The sequence below is a fragment of the Mus caroli genome, unplaced genomic scaffold (assembly GCF_978045245.1).
Source record: "Mus caroli unplaced genomic scaffold, Mus_caroli_1 scaffold_12, whole genome shotgun sequence".
Classification (NCBI taxonomy): domain Eukaryota; kingdom Metazoa; phylum Chordata; class Mammalia; order Rodentia; family Muridae; genus Mus; species Mus caroli.
Genome location: NW_028227267.1, coordinates 92,643,643 through 92,663,788, shown reverse-complemented (window position 1 = coordinate 92,663,788; position 20,146 = coordinate 92,643,643). Strand labels below are relative to the sequence as shown.

At 37.3% G+C, this 20,146-nt stretch overlaps 1 protein-coding gene across 1 annotated transcript in view; it reads left to right on the top strand.

The window, feature by feature from the left end:
* The window catches only part of Klhl1 (kelch like family member 1), a 395,614-nt gene that overhangs the window by 359,033 nt on the left and 16,435 nt on the right, over positions 1-20,146 (top strand). Inside the window, exon 9 of the mRNA XM_021181703.2 lies at positions 13,423-13,635. Coding sequence (XP_021037362.1) covers positions 13,423-13,635 — 213 coding nt within the window. The remainder of the gene's footprint in view (positions 1-13,422; positions 13,636-20,146) is intronic.

Genomic DNA, 20,146 nt, shown 5'->3' with positions numbered 1-20,146 from the left:
TGAGACAACCTGTTTCTCAATACAAAAATACAACTGTAAACATTCAAACCTATATCCTGAAACTACAGGACTTATTTCCCAGAGCTGCTATGGTATATGTGATAGAATATAAAAATCAGTAGCACTTCCTTTAATAGATATACATTAACTATATAGGAAAACGTGGAAGCTTGATTCTAAAACATTATGTAAAATCATCTTTATGCTAATCAAGCACAGAAGTGATATAAAATAATGGGCGAGAAAAGCACCTGAGCAGCTGGGGCGCAGGGTCTGCTGACACTCGCCAACTGCCCACAACACCCGCCACAGGATCTTAAGACTTCTGGTGAGGGGAGCACAGCTTCTGCTCCAATCCAATTGCGCGGGACCTGAGACTGCATTAGTTAGGGAAGCAGAAACCAGCCTGAGTAGGGCCACAGGCCTCACCCGGCCGGATCAGCCCCAGGGTAGCGGGAGCGCAGGGTTGCCTGACACCCGCCAGCTACCCACGACCCCCGCCGCAGGATTTTGGGACTGCTGGTGAGTGGAACACAGCTTCTGCTCCAATCTTTAAATAGTGACAACGATAACAACTAACCCCAGAGATTACCAGATGGCGAAAGGTAAACGTAATAATCTTACTAACAGAAACCAAGACCACTCACCATCATCAGAACCCAGCACCCCCACTTCACCCAGTCCAGGGCACCCCAACACACCGGAAAAGCTAGACACGGATTTAAAAGCATATCTCCTGATGATGATAGAGGACTTCAAGAAGGACGTTAATAACACACTTAAAGAAATGCAGGAGAACACTGCTAAAAAGGAAGAAGACAATAAAGAGGAAGCACAAAAATCCCTTAAAGAATTGCAGGAGAACACTGCTAAAGAGTTACAAATCCTTAAAGAAAAACATGATAACATAATCAAACAGGTAGAAGTCCTTACAGAAAAACAGGAAAACACATCCAAACAGATGATGGAAATGAACAAAACCATACTAGACCTAAAAAGGGAAGTAGACACAATAAAGAAAACCCAAAATGAGGCAACACTGGAGATAGAAACCCTAGGAAAGAAATCTGGAACCATAGATGCAAGCATCAGCAACAGAATACAAGAGATGGAAGAGAGAATCTCAGGTGCAGAAGATTCCATAGAGAACATCGGCACAACAATCAAGGAAAATGGAAAATGCAAAAAGATCCTAACTCAAAACATCCAAGAAATACAGGACATAATGAGAAGACCAAACCTACGGATAATAGGAGTGGATGAGAATGAAGATTTTCAACTCAAAGGACCAGCAAACATCTTCAACAAAATTATAGAAGAAAACTTCCCAAATCTAAAGAAAGAGATGCCCATGAACATACAAGAAGCCTACAGAACTCCAAATAGACTGGATCAGAAAAGAAATACCTCCCGACACATAATAATCAGAGCAACAAATGCTCTAAATAAAGATAGAATACTAAAAGCAGTAAGAGAAAAAGGCCAAGTAACATATAAAGGCAAGCCTATCAGAATTACACCAGATTTTTCACCAGAGACTATGAAAGCCAGAAGATCCTGGACAGATGTTATACAGACACTAAAAGAACACAAATTCCAGCCCAGGCTACTATACCCAGCCAAACTCTCAATTAACATAGATGGAGAAACCAAAGTATTCCACGACAAAACCAAATTCACACATTATCTCTCCACGAATCCAGCCCTTCAAAGGATAATAACAGAAAAAAACCAATACAAGGACAGGAACCACGCCCTAGAAACAACAAGAAGGTAATCCCTCAACAAACCTAAAAGAAGACAGCCACAAGAACAAAATGCCAACTTTAACATCAAAAATAACAGGAAACACCAATTTCTTTTCCTTAATATCTCTTAATATCAATGGACTCAACTCCCCGATAAAAAGACATAGACTAACAAACTGGCTACACAAACAAGACCCAACATTTTGCTGCTTACAGGAAACTCATCTCAGAGAAAAGGATAGACACTACCTCAGAATGAAAGGCTGGAAAACAATTCTCCAAGCAAATGGCATGAAGAAACAAGCTGGAGTAGCCATTCTAATATCTGATAAGATTGACTTCCAACCCAAAGTCATTAAAAAAGACAGGGAGGGACACTTCATACTCATCAAAGGTAAAATCCTCCAAGAGGAACTATCAATCCTGAATATCTATGCTCCAAATACAAAGGCAGCCACATTCATTAAAGAAACTTTAGTAAATCTCAAAGCACACATTGCACCTCATACAATAATAGTGGGAGACTTCAACACACCACTTTCACCAATGGACAGATCATGGAAACAGAAACTAAACAGGGACACAGTGAAACTAAGAGAAATTATGAATCAAATGGATCTGGCAGATATCTACAGAACATTCTATCCTAAAACAAAAGGATATACCTTCTTCTCAGCACCTCATGGTACCTTCTCCAAAATTGACCACATAATTGGTCACAAAACAGGCCTCAACAGATATAAAAATATTGAAATTGTCCCATGCATCCTATCAGATCACCATGGACTAAGGCTGATCTTCAATAACAAAATAAATAATAGAAAGCCCACCTTCACGTGGAAACTGAACAACACTCTTCTCAATGATACCTTGGTCAAGGAAGGAATAAAGAAAGAAATTAAGGACTTTTTAGAGTTCAATGAAAATGAAGCCACAACATACCCAAACTTATGGGACGCAATGAAAGCATTTTTAAGAGGAAAACTCATAGCTCTGAGTGCCTCCAAAAGGAAACTAGAGAGAGCACACATTAGCAGCTTGACAACACACCTAAAAGCACTAGAACAAAAGGAAGCAAATTCACCCAAGAGGAGTAGACGGCAAGAAATAATCAAACTCAGGGGTGAAATCAACCAAGTGGAAACAAGAAAAACTATTCAAAGAATCAACCAATCAAGGAGCTGGTTCTTTGAGAAAATCAACAAGATAGATAAACCCTTAGCCAGACTCACTAGAGGGCACAGGGAAAGCATCCTAATTAACAAAATCAGAAATGAAAAAGGAGACATAACAACAGATCCTGAAGACATCCAAAACACCATCAGATCCTTCTACCAAAGGCTATACTCAACAAAACTGGAGAACCTGGATGAAATGGAGAAGTTCCTAGACAGATACCAGGTACCAAAGTTGAATCAAGATCAGGTTAATGATCTAAACAGCCCTATATCCCCCAAAGAAATAGAAGCAGTCATTAATAGTCTCCCAACTAAAAAAAGCCCAGGACCAGATGGGTTTAGTGCAGAGTTCTATCAGACCTTCAAAGAAGATCTAATCCCAGTTCTTCACAAACTATTCCACAAAATAGAAACAGAAGGTACTCTACCCAACTCATTCTATGAAGCCACAATTACTCTGATACCTAAACCACAAAAAGACCCAACAAAGATAGAAAACTTCAGACCAATATCCCTTATGAATATTGATGCAAAAATCCTCAATAAAGTTCTTGCTAACCGAATCCAAGAACACATCAAAACAATCATCCATCCTGACCAAGTAGGTTTCATCCCAGGGATGCAGGGATGGTTCAATATACGGAAATCCATCAACGTAATCCAGTATATAAACAAACTCAAAGATAAAAACCACATGGTCATCTCCTTAGATGCGGAAAAAGCATTTGACAAGATCCAACACCCATTCATGATAAAAGTCTTGGAAAGATCAGGAATTCAAGGCCCATACCTAAACATGATAAAAGCAATCTACAGCAAACCAGTAGCCAACATCAAAGTAAATGGTGAGAAGCTTGAAGCAATCCCTCTAAAATCAGGGACTAGACAAGGCTGTCCACTTTCTCCATACCTATTCAACATTGTACTTGAAGTCCTAGCCAGAGCAATTCGACAACAAAAGGAGATCAAAGGGTTACAAATTGGAAAAGAGGAAGTCAAAATATCACTTTTTGCAGATGATATGATAGTATATATAAGTGACCCTAAAAATTCCACCAGAGAACTCCTAAGCCTGATAAACAGCTTCGGTGAAGTAGCTGGATATAAAATTAACTCAAACAAATCAATGGCCTTTCTCTACACAAAGAATAAACAGGCTGAGAAAGAAATTAGGGAAACAACACCCTTCTCAATAGTCACAAATAATATAAAATATCTTGGCGTGACTCTAACTAAGGAAGTGAAAGATCTGTATAATAAAAACTTCAAGTCTCTGAAGAAAGAAATTATAGAAGATCTCAGAAGATGGAAAGATCTCCCATGCTCATGGATTGGCAGGATCAACATTATAAAAATGGCTATCTTGCCAAAAGCAATCTACAGATTCAATGCAATCCCCATCAAAATTCCAAATCAATTCTTCAACGAATTAGAAAGTACAATCTGCAAATTCATCTGGAATAACAAAAAACCTAGGATAGCAAAAACTCTTCTCAAGGATAAAAGAACCTCTGGTGGAATCACCATGCCGGACCTAAAGCTCTACTACAGAGCAATTGTGATAAAAACTGCATGGTACTGGTATAGTGACAGACAAATAGACCAATGGAATAGAATTGAAGACCCAGAAATGAACCCACACACCTATGGTCACTTGATCTTCGACAAGGGAGCTAAAAACATCCAGTGGAAGAAAGACAGCATTTTCAACAAATGGTGCTGGCACAACTGGTTGTTAACATGTAGAAGAATGCGAATCGATCCATTCCTATCTCCTTGTACTAAGGTCAAGTCTAAGTGGATCAAGGAACTTCACATAAAACCAGAGACACTGAAACTTATAGAGGAGAAAGTGGGGAAAAGCCTTGAAGATATGGGCACAGGGGAAAAATTCCTGAATAGAACAGTAATGGCTTGTGCTGTAAGATCGAGAATTGACAAGTGGGACCTCATGAAACTACAAAGCTTCTGCAAGGCTAAAGACACCATCAATAAGACAAAAAAACCACCAACAGATTGGGAAAGGATCTTCACCTATCCTAAATCAGATAAGGGACTAATATCCAATATATATAAAGAACTCAAGAAGGTGGACTCCAGAAAGTCAAATAACCCCATTAAAAAATGGGGCTCAGAACTGAACAAAGAATTCTCACCTGAGGAATACCGAATGGCAGAGAAGCACCTGAAAAAATGTTCAACATCCTTAATCATCAGGGAAATGCAAATCAAAACAACCCTGAGATTCCACCTCACACCAGTCAGAATGGCTAAGATCAAAAATTCAGGTGACAGCAGATGCTGGCGAGGATGTGGAGAAAGAGGAACACTCCTCCATTGTTGGTGGGATTGCAAGCTTGTACAACCACTCTGGAAATCAGTCTGGCGGTTCCTCAGAAAATTGGACATAGTACTACCGGAGGATCCAGCAATACCTCTCCTGGGCATATATCCAGAAGATGTCCCAACCGGTAAAAAGGACACATGCTCCACTATGTTCATAGCAGCCCTATTTATAATAGCCAGAAGCTGGAAAGAACCCAGATGTCCCTCAACAGAGGAATGGATACAGAAATTATGGTACATTTACACAATGGAGTACTACTCAGCTATTAAAAAGAATGAATTTATGAAATTCCTAGCCAAATGGATGGACCTGGAGGGCATCATCTTGAGTGAAGTAACACAATCACAAAAGAACTCACACAATATGTATTCATTGATAAGTGGATATTAGCCCAAAACTTAGGATACCCAAGATATAAGATACAATTTGCTAAACGCATGAAACTCAAGAAGAATGAAGACCAAAGTGTGGACACTGTGCACCTTCTTAGAATTGGGAACAAAACACCCAGGGAAGGAGCTACAGAGACAAAGTTCGTAGCTGTGATGAAAGGATGGACCATTTAGAGACTGCTGTATCCAGGGATCCGTCCCATAATCAGCTTCTAAACGCTGACACCATTGCATACACTAGCAAGATCTTGCTGAAAGGACCCAAATATAGCTGTCTCTTGTGAGACGATGCCGGGGCCTAGCAAACACAGGAGTGGATGTTCACAGTCAGCTATTGGATGTATCACAGGGCTCCCAATGGAGAAGCTAGAGAAAGTACCCAAGGAGCTAAAGGGATCTGCAACCCTATTGTTGGAACAACATGATGTACTAACCGGAACCCTGGAGCTCTTGTCTCTAGCTGCATATGTATCGAAAGATGGCCTAGTCGGCCATCAATGGAAAGAGAGGCCCATTGGACTTGCAAACTTTATATGCCCCAATATAGGGGAATGCCAGGGCCAAAAGAATGGGAATGGGTGGGTAGGGAAGTGGGGGGCGCTATGGGGGACTTTTGGGATAGTATTGGAAATGTAATTGAGGAAATTATGTAATAAAAATATTAAAAAAAAAAAATTAAAAAAAAAAAATATTAAGGCTCCTAAAAAACTCACGCAAACAGAGAGGAATCCCGGGAGCAGATGAGTCGGCTTTGATTGACAGCATCCTTGGATACTGCCCCATTAGTTTAATTAATAAGTAGAATATAGCAGTGCCCTCCATGAAGACTTCAACCTGGCAGCATCCACAAATAGAAAACTGAACACAAATATCTTTCTAAACAGCTTTGTAAAGGCTTTAGGGGCTTTTTGTGGTATTTTTAGTTATGTACAGCTGTGTATGTCTGCATGTGGGTAGGTGCACACAAGTCTAGGAGCCTTCAGAAGCCTGAAACGTTGAATGCCCTGGAGCGGCAGTTACAGAGGGTTGTGAGCCACCATGTGGGTGCTGGGAACTGAACCTTGGTCCTCTCGAAGAACAGTGAGCTGTCCCGATGGCTGATCCATCTCTCTAGCCTCCACTGATCAATGTTTTGTTTGCTTGTTTGTTTGGTTTGGGGGTTTGGCCTTCTTTAGGGAGAGTCTTGCTATGTGGCCTAGGCTGACCTCTAATTAGTCATCCCCCTGTGTTAGTCTCTCAGGGTCTAGAGTTGCAGCTCTGCACCAACCCACCTGGTGCACAAAAGAATACATTTTGTATATTTACCAACTATGGGCTCAATATTCATGTGTAGTCCTCTCATGCTTTCGTGTTATGAATATGCCATAAATGATTGATTTCTTGTAAAAATAAAATCATAGGCAAAGTCACAAAAAAAAAAAAAATAATGGGCAAGAGTCAGATTCTTGCTATTCTCAGCAAAACATAAAACTTTACTAAAATTAAGTATATGTCTGTATCTTATGCCAGCTCTAGCAGGATGATTCCTGAAGTTGGTATTTTGGTGGACCTTTTCTTGTGGATTCAGAATGCCATCTCAGCTCCATATCTTCACCTACAAACCTTTCTTTCTTTCTCTGTCTTTTCGGTCTTCCCAGTTACATCACTCCATCCCTTCTTTCCCAAGCTTCTGTCACATTTTATGCATCATCAGCTGTTATGCTCCGCAACCCACCTCTCTACACATGGCGTTTTTCTTGTGTGTAATGCTGTCCATACATTTCTTCATCCTACAGATTTTACTCAGCTTTAAGTGCTGACTGGAAATCTTCAGGTTTCCTTTCTTGTGAAACTCTCGGTTGTCACTTCCTTTGTTGTCAACCTACTTGCTTCAGCGTTAGAATCTCTTTCCTTTTCAGCAAACATCTAAATCATCCTCTTTGGGAAAGAAAGCAGAGTCTACACTGTAAAGGGCTTCTGAGAGGACACACAATGCTAATTATTCATGAGAGTCTGTACACAGGACAGTGTTAGTCTAGCATCTTAAACTGTATGATTTCTATACTTTGGCTATTATAATTTTAGGGCTAAGTATAGTAAATTGTTTTTATTTACTTTTATTTCTCAGTTCTTGGTCATTTAATATTCATTTAGAAATGAGGAGATTATATTAAATTAGATTAGCTAGGTATGATCACAAAATACTCATTTAAATTTCCTTTTCTGATATGGAAATACAAATACCAGTTTTCATAAAGTATTAATGGAAGAATAAACAAAGGTATTTTCCTCGAGTTAAATGAGTTATTTTTTTGTTTTGTTTTGTTGTTTTTGGTTTTTTGTTTGTTTGTTTGGTTTGGTTTTTTGAGAGAGGGTTTCTCTGTGTTGTCCTGGCTGTAGACCAGGTTGGCTTCAAACTTAGAAATCCAGCTGCCTCTGCCTCCCAAGTTCTGGGATTAAAAGCGTGAGCCACCATGGCCTAGTTTTTAAATGAGTTCTCTTGCAACAGTTTTTTTTTCTTAGAAGTCTTTTATGTTAAGTGTAGTCTATTTTCGGCTTTCAATTTTTCTAATATCTGGTATTAATTTTATTTTGATAAATCATACTTGTCTTTCATTTGTTTATTAAAATAATATAGTAATAAATATTATAGTACAAGTAATAGAATAATACAAGATTTAATATTTCATTTAAAAACATGGAATTATGTAAGTTAATAAGTAAATTATAATCTGATATATAGCATATCTTACTGAGTATTTACATAAATGTCTATAAATAATGTTTCTTTCATTCAGATATTGAACACATTTCATTAATGTGTCTACCATGTGTTACTAGATTTAAAGCGTAAGTAACTATATCAAAGAAATTGATAATATAATCTGAACTTTGCATAAACATTTTCCCAAGTACTTTTTAAAAAAATATCCGTTACTTAGGCTCAGAAGTTGAGAGTACTGACTGCTCTTCCAGAGGTCCTGAGTTCAATTTCCAGCAACCACATGGTGACAAACAACCATCCATAATGAGACCTTCTGCCCTCTTGTAGAAGTCAGGCATATCTGCAGGTGGAACACTGCACATAATAAATAAATAAATCTTTAAAAATATACTATAACTCAAAATTGTGTGAATATATTCAATAGTTACCTTTATAAATAATGTTTAATTTACAGTAATATTTTCTTATATTCTGTAACAAAGAGTAAAATATTTATAAATCATGCATTTCCCCTGTATATATTTTTCATTTCTAATATTTGATTTAATATATACTGTAATAATTTAAATGCTTTTATTTGAATATGTAGATATGTGGCCTTTGTACTTTATACTGTTTAGCTCCGAAACAGCCAGGGGCAGCAGCAGTGGGAGTGGCAGAACGATAGGGTGGCAGGCTCCACCCCAATGCTCTCTTCTTGATAACAGTGAAACATGAGCAACCAGGTTTCAGGCTGGGGGGGGGGTGTTACATTTTGGAATATATATTTTTAGTGATAGAGCCTCTGATTTTTCAAATCCATGGTGTCTTTGCTGGCTTTTGTATTACAGTTATCGATGGACTCAAATCAGTCTGGAAAGTACTTATTCTTCGGGTTTTAGAAAAATTTGAATGATTGGTAACAGTTATTTTCTTTTCTTTATAAAATTACTTCATTTGTAATCTAATTTCAAATGATGTTCCTCCCCGGACCCCCTCCCAGAGTTCATCTCCTCTTGCTTTTATTCTTTCTCTGTATGTATCTGTCTCTGTGTCTCATTCTATGTGTGCGTGTATTTGTGTGTGTGTGTGTGTGTGTGTGTGTGTGTGTGTGTGTGTGTGTGTGTGTGTATGTGAGCATGTGAATATAATAAGGCAGTCATAAGTCCTGAGCTTCTCCGGGATGAAAATACTAATGCACTGCTCAAACACTGATCAACCCTGTAGAAGTATGCCATTAATTATTTTAAAAACTAAAATAAATCTGACAGAATATTAAACATTTTTTATTATTATCTATGAACATTGCTAAACAAAGTTTAAATATCTGATGAGTGTAGTAAGTTTATTCATGTATATGTATAAGTAGAGAAACTGAAAATTAACATCTTTGAAACAGTAGGAAACGTGATATATCTTTGCTGTGTACTGCTACCTAGGAACAATGCTATATGCTCTACACCTTACATGTAGGTAATTATGCAGTATTTCTACAAAGTATAGTTCCATGTTAGCAATATTTCAGAAGTATAGCAATACTTCTTTTGAGTTAGATCTTCAACTTAAATGAAATGGAAGTAAATGAGTTCAGATTTCATGGAGTGTTAAGGATGATAAAAAATTCTGAATGATTATTTTACTTGGGTGATTTTGCAAGCTAAATTGTTCAGTACTTGTCCTTTAAAATGACCTTCCTGCTTAGTTTCAGCATCTGCTATGACACAGTCAGCACAGTGCTTCTGAGTAATCAAGGAAGGCAGCATAACAGTCACAGTGAGAACACTTGGGACACCAGAGATATATATCATAGCGTGCTATGTGGGAAACAGAATTGACTTGTTAAAAATGTATCCATGATTTGATCTCAGCTTAAGCATCATATTGTAGAATTATTACAGAATACTGGAGCATGGAGTTGAATACCTTTGGCCCCCAAAGTGTAGTATACAATGTAGTACATTTTTTCTATGCATTTATTTTGAAACTTAAAAAAAAAATGGAGAATTAAGTCGACAAGAAGGTTAAGAATAACATTCGTAGTTAAGGATCAATCTGATATCACAGTATTGAGAGAAACCCATCATACCTTTCTTTTCCTGATGTTTGTACTATAGGAATTTTTCTGCAAGTCTTCTATCATAAATAACAGCTACATGCCCTGCAGCTACTATTCACCCTGATTAACTCCAAAGGACAGAGCAGCCTCAATTTTCTGCTCTCCTATTCTGATTTTTGCTGCTCCTAAAGCTGTAGTCGTTGTTAAATCAGTTGTCTCGAAGTCTCCCTCTTTCATAAATCCATAGCCTCTGCTTTAATCACCAGTGTGATCTTCCTTCTTGTGCACATGTCATTTTGTTGGTGAGACACCTTTTTGTGAATTGTTTAAAATTGCTAGCATAATCCATATAACTGTCAAAGGCTGTAATGACACTGATGCTGAGTTATACCACTTAGGGGCTTCTGTAAACATATCTCTGTGTGTCCTTTTAGAACACATCAGAAGTATTAAAAACTATTTTTGAAAATTTGCCTATATGATGTACACATATTGAGTAATGTGTGGCACATACAAAAATATCAAGTGAGTAAATAGAGGCACAAGTACACGTACACACACACTAAACTTTTCATGATTTAACAGAGGATAAAGAAAGAGTATGTCTAAATGTTTAGACAATGTATTTTCTTCTTTTTTACTAGATATTTTCTTTTACTACATCTCAAATATTATTCCCTTTTCTAGGTTCCCCTCTCAAAAATCCCTATCACCTATCCCCTATCCCCTCCTCCCTTGCCCTGCTCCCCAACCCACCCACTCCCATTCTCAGTCCTGGCCTTCCCCTATACAGGGGCATAGAATCTTCACAAGACCTAGGGCTTCTCCCTCCATTGATGACTGACTAGGCCATCCTCAGCTACATATATAGCTAGGGCCGCATGTCCAAACATGTGTTTTCTTTGATTGGTGGTTTAGTTCCTAGGAGCTCTGAGGGTACTGGTTAGTTCATATTGATGTTCCTCCTATGGGGCTTCAGAACCCATATTTACCGGGCACTGGCAAAGGCCCTGTCAGCAGGCTCTTATTGGCATCTGCCAGAGTGTCTGGGTTTGGTGGTTGTTTATGGGATAGAACCCCAAGTGGGGCAGTCTCTGTCCTTCAGACTCTGCTCTGAACTTTGTCTCTGTAACTCCTTCTATGGGTATTTTGTTCCCCCTTCTAAGAAGGATTCTGAGCTTCTGGGCTAATATCCACGTATCAGTGACTACATGCATATCACGTGTGTTCTTTTGTAATTTGGGTTACCTCACTCAAGATGATATCCTCCAGATCCATCCATTTGTCTAACAATTTCACAAACTCATTGTTTTTAATAGCTAAGTAGTACTCCATTGTGTAAATGTACAACATTTTCTCCTATCCATTACTCCATTGAGGTTCACCATTCCTGACCTCAAGCTGTACTACAGAGGAATTGTGATAAAAAAAAAAAAAAAAAAAACTGCATGGTACTGATACAGCAACAGACAGGTAAATCAATGGAATAGATTTGAAGATCCAGAAATAAACCCACACACCTATGGTCACTTGATCTTTGACAGAGGAGCTAAAACCATCCAGTGGAAAGAAGACAACATCTTCAACAAATGATCCTGGGTCAACTGGAGGTTAGCATGTAAAAGAATGCAAATTCATCCATTTTTATCTCCTTGTAAAACGCTCAAGTATAATTTGATCAAGGAACTCCCCAGAGACATTGAAACTTATAGAGGAGAAAGTGGGGAAGAGCCTCAAAGATATGGGCACATGGGAATGATTCCTGAACAGAACACCAATGGCTTGTTCTGCAACATCTAGAATAAAAAAAATGGGACTTCATAAAATTGCAAAGCTTCTGTAAGGCAAAGGACACTGTCAATAAAACCAAAGGGAAATCAACAGATTGGTAAAAGATCTTTACCCATCCTGAATCTGATAGGGGGCTAATATCAAATATATATAAAGAATTTAAGAAGTTAAACTCTAGTAAACCTATTAAAATTGGAATACAGAGCTAAACAAAGTAATCCTATTAAAATTGGAATACAGAGCTAAACAAAGAATTCTCAACTGAGGAATAATGATTGGCTGAGAAGCAACTTAAAAAAAATGTTCAACATCCTTAATCATCAGGGAAATGCAAATCAAAACTACCCTGAGATTACACCTCACAACAATCAGATTGAATAAGATTAAAAAACTCAGGTGACAGTAGATGTTGATGAGGATGTGGAGAAAGAGGAAGAGTCCTCTATTTCTTGGTAGGACTGCAAGCTGGTACAACAACTCTGGAAATCAGTCTGGTGGTTCCTCAGAAAAGTGGACATAGTTCTACCAGAAGATCCAGCAATACCACTCCTGGGCATATACCCAGAAGTTGCTCCAACATGTGACAATGTATTTTTCAATAATTTATTTTCAGTTGTGACACAAAAGTTATTTTGAAAGTTCCTATTATAGTCCTGTCAACAAAACAATTGCAGAAAAATGAGTGTAAATTTTAGAATTACTCATTCAGGCCAGTATCAAGAATTTCCTAAGAAGTTTTCTTAAACTACAGCATACACACTAAGAAAGATGGTTGTTATGACAACCTGAATCAGAGTATTCTGTTGTTTAGTCTTCTAAACTGTGTATGATTACTGTCTTCTAATCTGTGTATGATTACTGACTCCAAATAAAATAATCACAGAATCTGACAATAGTCCTCTTTTCTATGACATCGTCTACATTTTAAAGTATCTTTTAAATATATTTCTGAGTATTTATTCAAAGAGAGATATCATTTCTCTTTAATTGTTTCTTATAAACCATCTAAATATATGTCCAAAGAATCTAGGTTTACAACTTTACTCATATATTTACACATAGAATACTGTATGTTACACTAACAATAATTCCATCTATATGGTTATCTTCATCAAGATCTACATTTAAAGTGATATGTTTCTATTTGAGGCTCAAGACCCTAAATTTTATTTTTACATACTATTTTTACATTGGTGATATTAAGTATTTTTCTCATTGTGGTTTCAGGTTGTATTCAGTTGGGGGTCGAGATGGAAGTTCTTGTCTGAGTTCAATGGAATACTATGATCCTCATACAAATAAGTGGAGCATGTGTGCACCGATGTGTAAGAGGAGAGGGGGTGTTGGAGTGGCCACCTGTGATGGTTTCCTGTATGCAGTGGGTGGTCATGATGCTCCTGCTTCAAACCACTGTTCCAGGCTCCTGGACTATGTGGAAAGGTAAGCCTCAAGGCCACTAAGAATGCACCTAATGCTTTAGAAGATATAAATACAGCTCCTGGAACTATTTTCACAATACAACCCTTTCCTTCCCACTTTCCTTCCACTCACCCTCCCTGCAATCTTCTCTTTAGTCTTCCTTCACTCCTTTTCACCTCCTTCTCTAGCATATCAACATTTTTTTCCATTTCACTTTTTAATCGTGCTTCTTCTTTTCCATTAGCTTAAACCCTCAACAACAGTGTTTCCATATGATACTTAGATACCATGCACATTTCTATTGAAGCGTTTTCAAAATGATTGCTGATACAAAGATTTGCCATTTGTTAGACAGTAAAGTTTGAAATTCCTTTAAGTAATTGCTCCGTTATCCATTTGTCTTAGTATGAATCGTTACACTGCTTCAAACTCTCAAAGATGGGTCATGAGCTTCTTTGTTTGGTAACATCATTTGGAACCAACACTGAATATATACTTTCTATAACTCTAGTACATACAGGAAGAGTAACTGGTCTTTTAATTCTGGAAAATATGTACCAGATAACCCAAAGTGAGTCAGTACATTGACTTCAGGTGTGTTCTAATAACAGTGGCACATATTGCTTGCTGATAGATTAGATATATAGAACTATTGGATTGTATGGAACAAATGCTGGTAAATACTTAGCAAGGCTTGTGAGTTTTCTAATTGCATTTCCATGAATCTTCATCTATACAGAAGTGAACATAAGAAATGTTGAAATAATGGTTTATTAGTTGGGATAAGTAATTATATTTTAATTCCCATATCTCATTGGTAATAACCATGATATTATATGTACATATAGGACATGGTGAGAGTGTTGGCATTCTGACACTATGACTGGCATGGCTCAGCAAAAACATCTAACTTACATAAGAAGGAGAAAGGCATAGTAAAAGATTGTTCACTCATTTTACAGAGCTATCTCTAGGCAAAATAACCCTGTTCATATCACATTTCAGGGACAAACTGGCTAAACCGCCATGGTGAATTAGGAGAACAGTATCTTAGGGAATACAGAGGCTCCTTGCATAGTGTTGGAGATATGACAAAATTCCTTTCAATATTAAGAAACCATGTACTTTCTTAATAATTATACTTGGACATAGGACAGTGTGTGTTTCACTGAAATGTTCAGAAAAATCAATGGGTAAACTTTTTAAAACATTGAAACAATCATTGTTTTGAAATTATTTGGGATCTCACAGGACAACTATTTTCATATAGTAAATACTTAAAAAAATTGGAGGGATTGTTCTATGATGAGGTTGCTACTTCTACCTTTCAGACTTTAGTGAAATGCTGCTAATAAAATAATGTTTCCTCAAAGAATTCTATCTGAATTTCCTCTAAAATATATTTAAATTTTATTTATTCACGCAAGCATAAATAATTCAGCCTCAGAATACATTCGCAATGCAAAATTAGATTTAAATACTCTGCTATTTTAAGTTATAGACATTCAGTGGGTCTGCATAGCTTAATTAATGCAGAACAGAAAATATTATCATGATTCTTGGATAAATTCACCCTGTCTATTAGAGTCAAAGTGCTTTTGCACACTGGAAAGCATAATCTTATATTATTGATTTCTTATGTATGTAATCAATAAGCAAAATGTATAATGGTACCTCTGAGAAACTATTTTCTGCACATAATATAAATAATGCTTTTAATATACTGTGATATTCAGTAGTATGATACTATGCTTTATAGTATAGTATGCTTTATATACGCATATCACTTATATTTCAAGATGAGGTAATATGGACATCACATGAATTATGTAATAATGGTATTAAGCACATCAGAGCAAGCAAAACGGCAGAGAATGGGATGAATGAATTAAGAACAGGGTGTGAAATAAATGAAAGTTTGTTTTATAACAAAACTTTGCCTAAGTGGTTTTTTTTTATTATTATTCTTTAAACTTTTTTTTTTTTTATAGTCCGGTCATTATTCCCCTCCTGATTTTCCCTCTGACTGTTGCTCATCCCATACCTCCTCCTGCGTTTCCAAGAGGATGTTCACATCACGACAACTCACCCTACACACACACACACACACACACACACACACACACACACACACATACACACACACACACCAGACCTTTCCACTCTCTGGGGTCTCAAGTCCATCAAGGGTTAGTTGCATCTTCTCTCACTGGAGCCAGGCCAGGCCATATTTGCTGTATGTGTATGAGAGGGGGGTGGTCATATCAGGTGGTTTATGCTGCCTGGTTAGTGGCTCAGTGTCTGAGAGATCCCAGGGTTCCAGGTTAGTTGAGACTGCTGGTTTTCCTATAGGGTCACAATCCTCCTCAGCTTTTTCAGATTTTCCTTAATTCCATTGCAGGGACCCTACCTTCTGTACATTCATTGAGTGTACATATCTTCATCTTATTATTTGAGCTGCTTTTTAGGCCTCTAGGAGATTAGGGATGCTAGGCTCTTGTCTATATCATAGCATCAGTAATAGTGTGGTCTTTGAGTGTTCCCTTCATCTGAGTTCTAATTTGGGCCAGTCACTGGACCTCCTTTCTTTCACTCTCTTCTCTTTATGTCCCTGCAGTTCTTTTTGACAGGGAAAATCCTGGGTCAGAGTTTTTACTCTGGAATGGCAGCTCCAACCCTTCACTTGATGCCCTGTCTTTCTACTGGAGGTGGACTCTACAAATTCACTCTCCCCACTATAGGGCATTTCATCTAAAGTCCCTTCCTTGGAGTCTTAAGAGTCTCTCAACTCCCAGGTCTCTGGTACTTTCTAGAGGATCTGCCAACCTTCTACCTCTCAAGGTTACTTGTCCCTGTGTCTCTGAGTCTCACCGGCAAGAACACACACACAGGACACTCAGATCCTTCTGCAGTAAAGCTTTAATGCATCTCGAGAGATAGATGATCAGCTTCTGGGGAGGAGACCCAGAACATAGGAAACTCGGTCCTTAAATAGACCACGAAGAGTGGTTGGAAACGTGTCTCACCCTGACTGGCTGCTCACCATCAGCCCAGATGACACCACGGGACAGGCAGGGCACAAGGAATGGAAAAATACCCCAGCACATGCACAGACTACTTGTTTACCAGTTAGAACACCGGATGTCAGCGCCATCTTGTAATGGCAATTGCAAGGGCGGCTCCTCACAGTTTACTGGGCCTCAGGTTTTCAGTCTTGTTTCTCCTCCCAACCCCCTCCTCCACCCAATACCTGATCATGTTTTTCTTTCCCCCTCCCTGTCCCCTCTCCCACCCAGGTCCTGCCCCATTCTGTACCACCATAATTTATTTCTTCTCACTCCAAAGTGAGATTGAATCATCTTCACATGGTTCCTTCGGCTTGTTAACATTCTTGAGTTCTGTGGATTTTATGCTGGGAATTCTGTATTTTTTTTATAATATCCACTTATTATTGAGTCCATACCAAGCATGGTTTTTGGGGTCTAAGATACCTCATTCAGCGTGATATTTTCTAGTTACATCCATTTGACTGCAAAACTCAGGATGTTCTCATTCTTAATAGCTTAGTAGCATCCCATTGTGTAAATGAACCACATTTTCTGCATCCATTCTTCCATTGTGAGACATCTGGGTGATTTCGGGCTTCTGACTATTATAAGTAAGACCACTATGGGCATAGTGGAACATGCACTCCTGTGCTGTGGTGTGGGATGTTTTGGATATATGCCCAAGAGTGGTATTGCCAGGTCTTCAGGTAGATCCATTTCCAATTTTCTGAGAAACCTCCAGATTGATTTCCTGAGTGGTTGAACCAGTTTGCAATTCCACCAGCACTGGAGGAGTGTTCCTCTTTCTCCACATCCTCAACAACATGTGCTGTCAGAGTTTTTTATCTTAGCCATTCTGATTGGTGTAAGGTAGAAGAATATCAGAGTCATTTTGATTTGCATTTCCCTGATGACTAAGGACTTTAAACATTTCGTGAAGTGCTTATCAGACTAGAAAGCCTGAAAAGATATCAATAGTCATATGTGCATATTTTATTTTTCTAAAATCAGAAATATGATTATACATTTGCAATAATTGATTAAGTATAAGTCCTGGAGAATTAACACCATTATATAGAACAGGTAGAAACTGAGGACACTGAGAACACGTCTTTATACTTTGACATGCACATTCTCTAAAAATACCAAATTATTATTGCTATTTTGATGATGTAAAGAATGAGATTATATAGCAAATTGTTCTCTTATAAGGCCTATAATCTGCCTAGGATATAAATTTGGGGTCACATTGCCTTAAGAGGTCTTGTCCGGGGAATCTAGGATGAGTTCTTAGATGTCCAAAACAGTCCTTTAAAGGAACAATATTTTTTCTTTACTTGAGTTGTATATGTATAAACAATTGCAAATTTGAGAATTAGCAGTATCTAAAAAAGGAACAATTTTAAGCAATTGTAAATCCTGAAATATATATATCTTGACTATTAGTATACAAATTAAAGCTTAATTTTTCAACATTTCACGGCACTGGCTCCAGCACACTATTTATTTATCTGTGCTGAAGGAGGAGGAAACTTAAAAGAATAAACATGTGATCCAATCACACATACTTCTCTTCTATAGAAGGACTGTTTTTTAATACAGTAGATGTATTCTTTATAGGATGCATGTATTCATAAATTTACAGAAAATACAAAAGCATTCACAGAAGCAATTTTTAACAACTTTTCATTTGGATAATAACCATAAGTTTTACCTAAAATGTTTGCTATGCAATAGACCAAATATCAATGTTCTGCAATAACCAATTTAATTGCTGTTTGAAACAAGGAACAGACATCTTGTGAAGTTTTTAAGACATTATTTTCTAAAATACTTTCATGATTTTATCTTACAATTCTTTATTAACACCACAACAGCGTCATAAAAGATGTTAAAACTTTTCTTGGACATGAAGAATGATCTACATTAATGTTCTCTTTTTGCCAAAGAATTGCTGTGGGCACATTGAATAACAATAACTAGGATACACAGATAATATTTGATTACCATTGATTATAATTAATACTAATTGATTACAGAAGCTTCCTCTACTTTCTGCAAAGCCTTTTATTTTTCACCAGTTAATTTTCATTTCTTTTGATAACATTCAACAAAGGCTTAAGTCCTCCTGTGGTGAGCTTAAGGTGAGGCCTTAGCCAATTAACATCTCCTGTAATCTTTTGAAAATAATTTGAAGTAAGCAAATCATCTCTTCTTTTTAAAATTTTTTTGTACCATAGTTCTTCTAGGGTAAAATTGAGACACTAAATATTAAAAAGATATTGTTCCTGAATCTTTTCTGGAGCAACAGCTACTCCCCAAAACTTTAAAGCTCATTGTGTAAGAGCAAAGATTTGTAGTAAACTTCCCTTCAGAGGCATAAGCTAATAAAATACTTTCCATTTAAGAAACAATATACACTGGAAGATTCAAAGTCCTAGCTTCTTGTATTGAAGCAGAGACAAACCTTTTAGTCTTGCAAATGTAAGTCTCTTAGTCATACCTACAGACAAAACTTTCCAATAATCACAAGCTCACTAGAAACAAACCCTTTACAATTATCAGGATGCAAAGGAAAAAACAACCTTCCAAATCTATAATAATTCTTTATGGAGTAGGCAGGCCAGCTTGTAAATTCTACAGCCTCCTTGACCTTTCATAAATCTTAACCCAATTTTAAACAATTTATTCTCTTTAAAATCAATACCAGAAACACCACTTTCATTTTACAAAATTTGGCTGCCAATTCCTACATGTAAATGCATGACAGTGTAACTTTTAATGCTTCATTAAAGAGACAGTGTTTTAAATGTTATCTCTTATAAGTCTAGTTTCTTGGATAAGACTTACATAAAATATTATCCCAATTTAGACGTATCCTTAGAGGCCTAGTTTCCTGGGCTGTTTCATGCCACATGCTATTGTTTAAAATCACTCCAACTCTGAGTTACCAGTTTTAAGCTAACTTTCTTGTTACATCTTTTTAATCCTACCCAATAATTTATAACCCAATACTCTATGACAAAGACACACAGAGCGTATTTATACTTTAAGACCATTCAGAAACCAAATGAAAAGGCTACACAAATCTTATAAATTTAGACCAATCAAAGAATTTTTACTTTTTCTAGCTATAATTTTAAGATAAAAAGCACTTTATCATTTGCTAACCCTGAATCCAATAAGCACAATTGCAGAGATTTTTTTCTAGGAAAAACAAAACAAAACAAAACAAAACAAATCACTATCAGCTTATTTGCCTTAGAACTAAGAATCTGCAGACTCCTTTTTAAAAACAGCTTTTCAGCAGGACCTATCCTGCTGTGCTTGACTCCTGGCTAAGGTGCAGGGGCAACTTTAATCAGCCTCCACTGTGCAAACTGAGACTAAATCAAGAGCTAGATACCAAGCAGATAAAGTTTTAACCATTTTTTTTTCTTTTCAACATGAAACATAGAACAACAGTCATTCAGACAATGAAACCA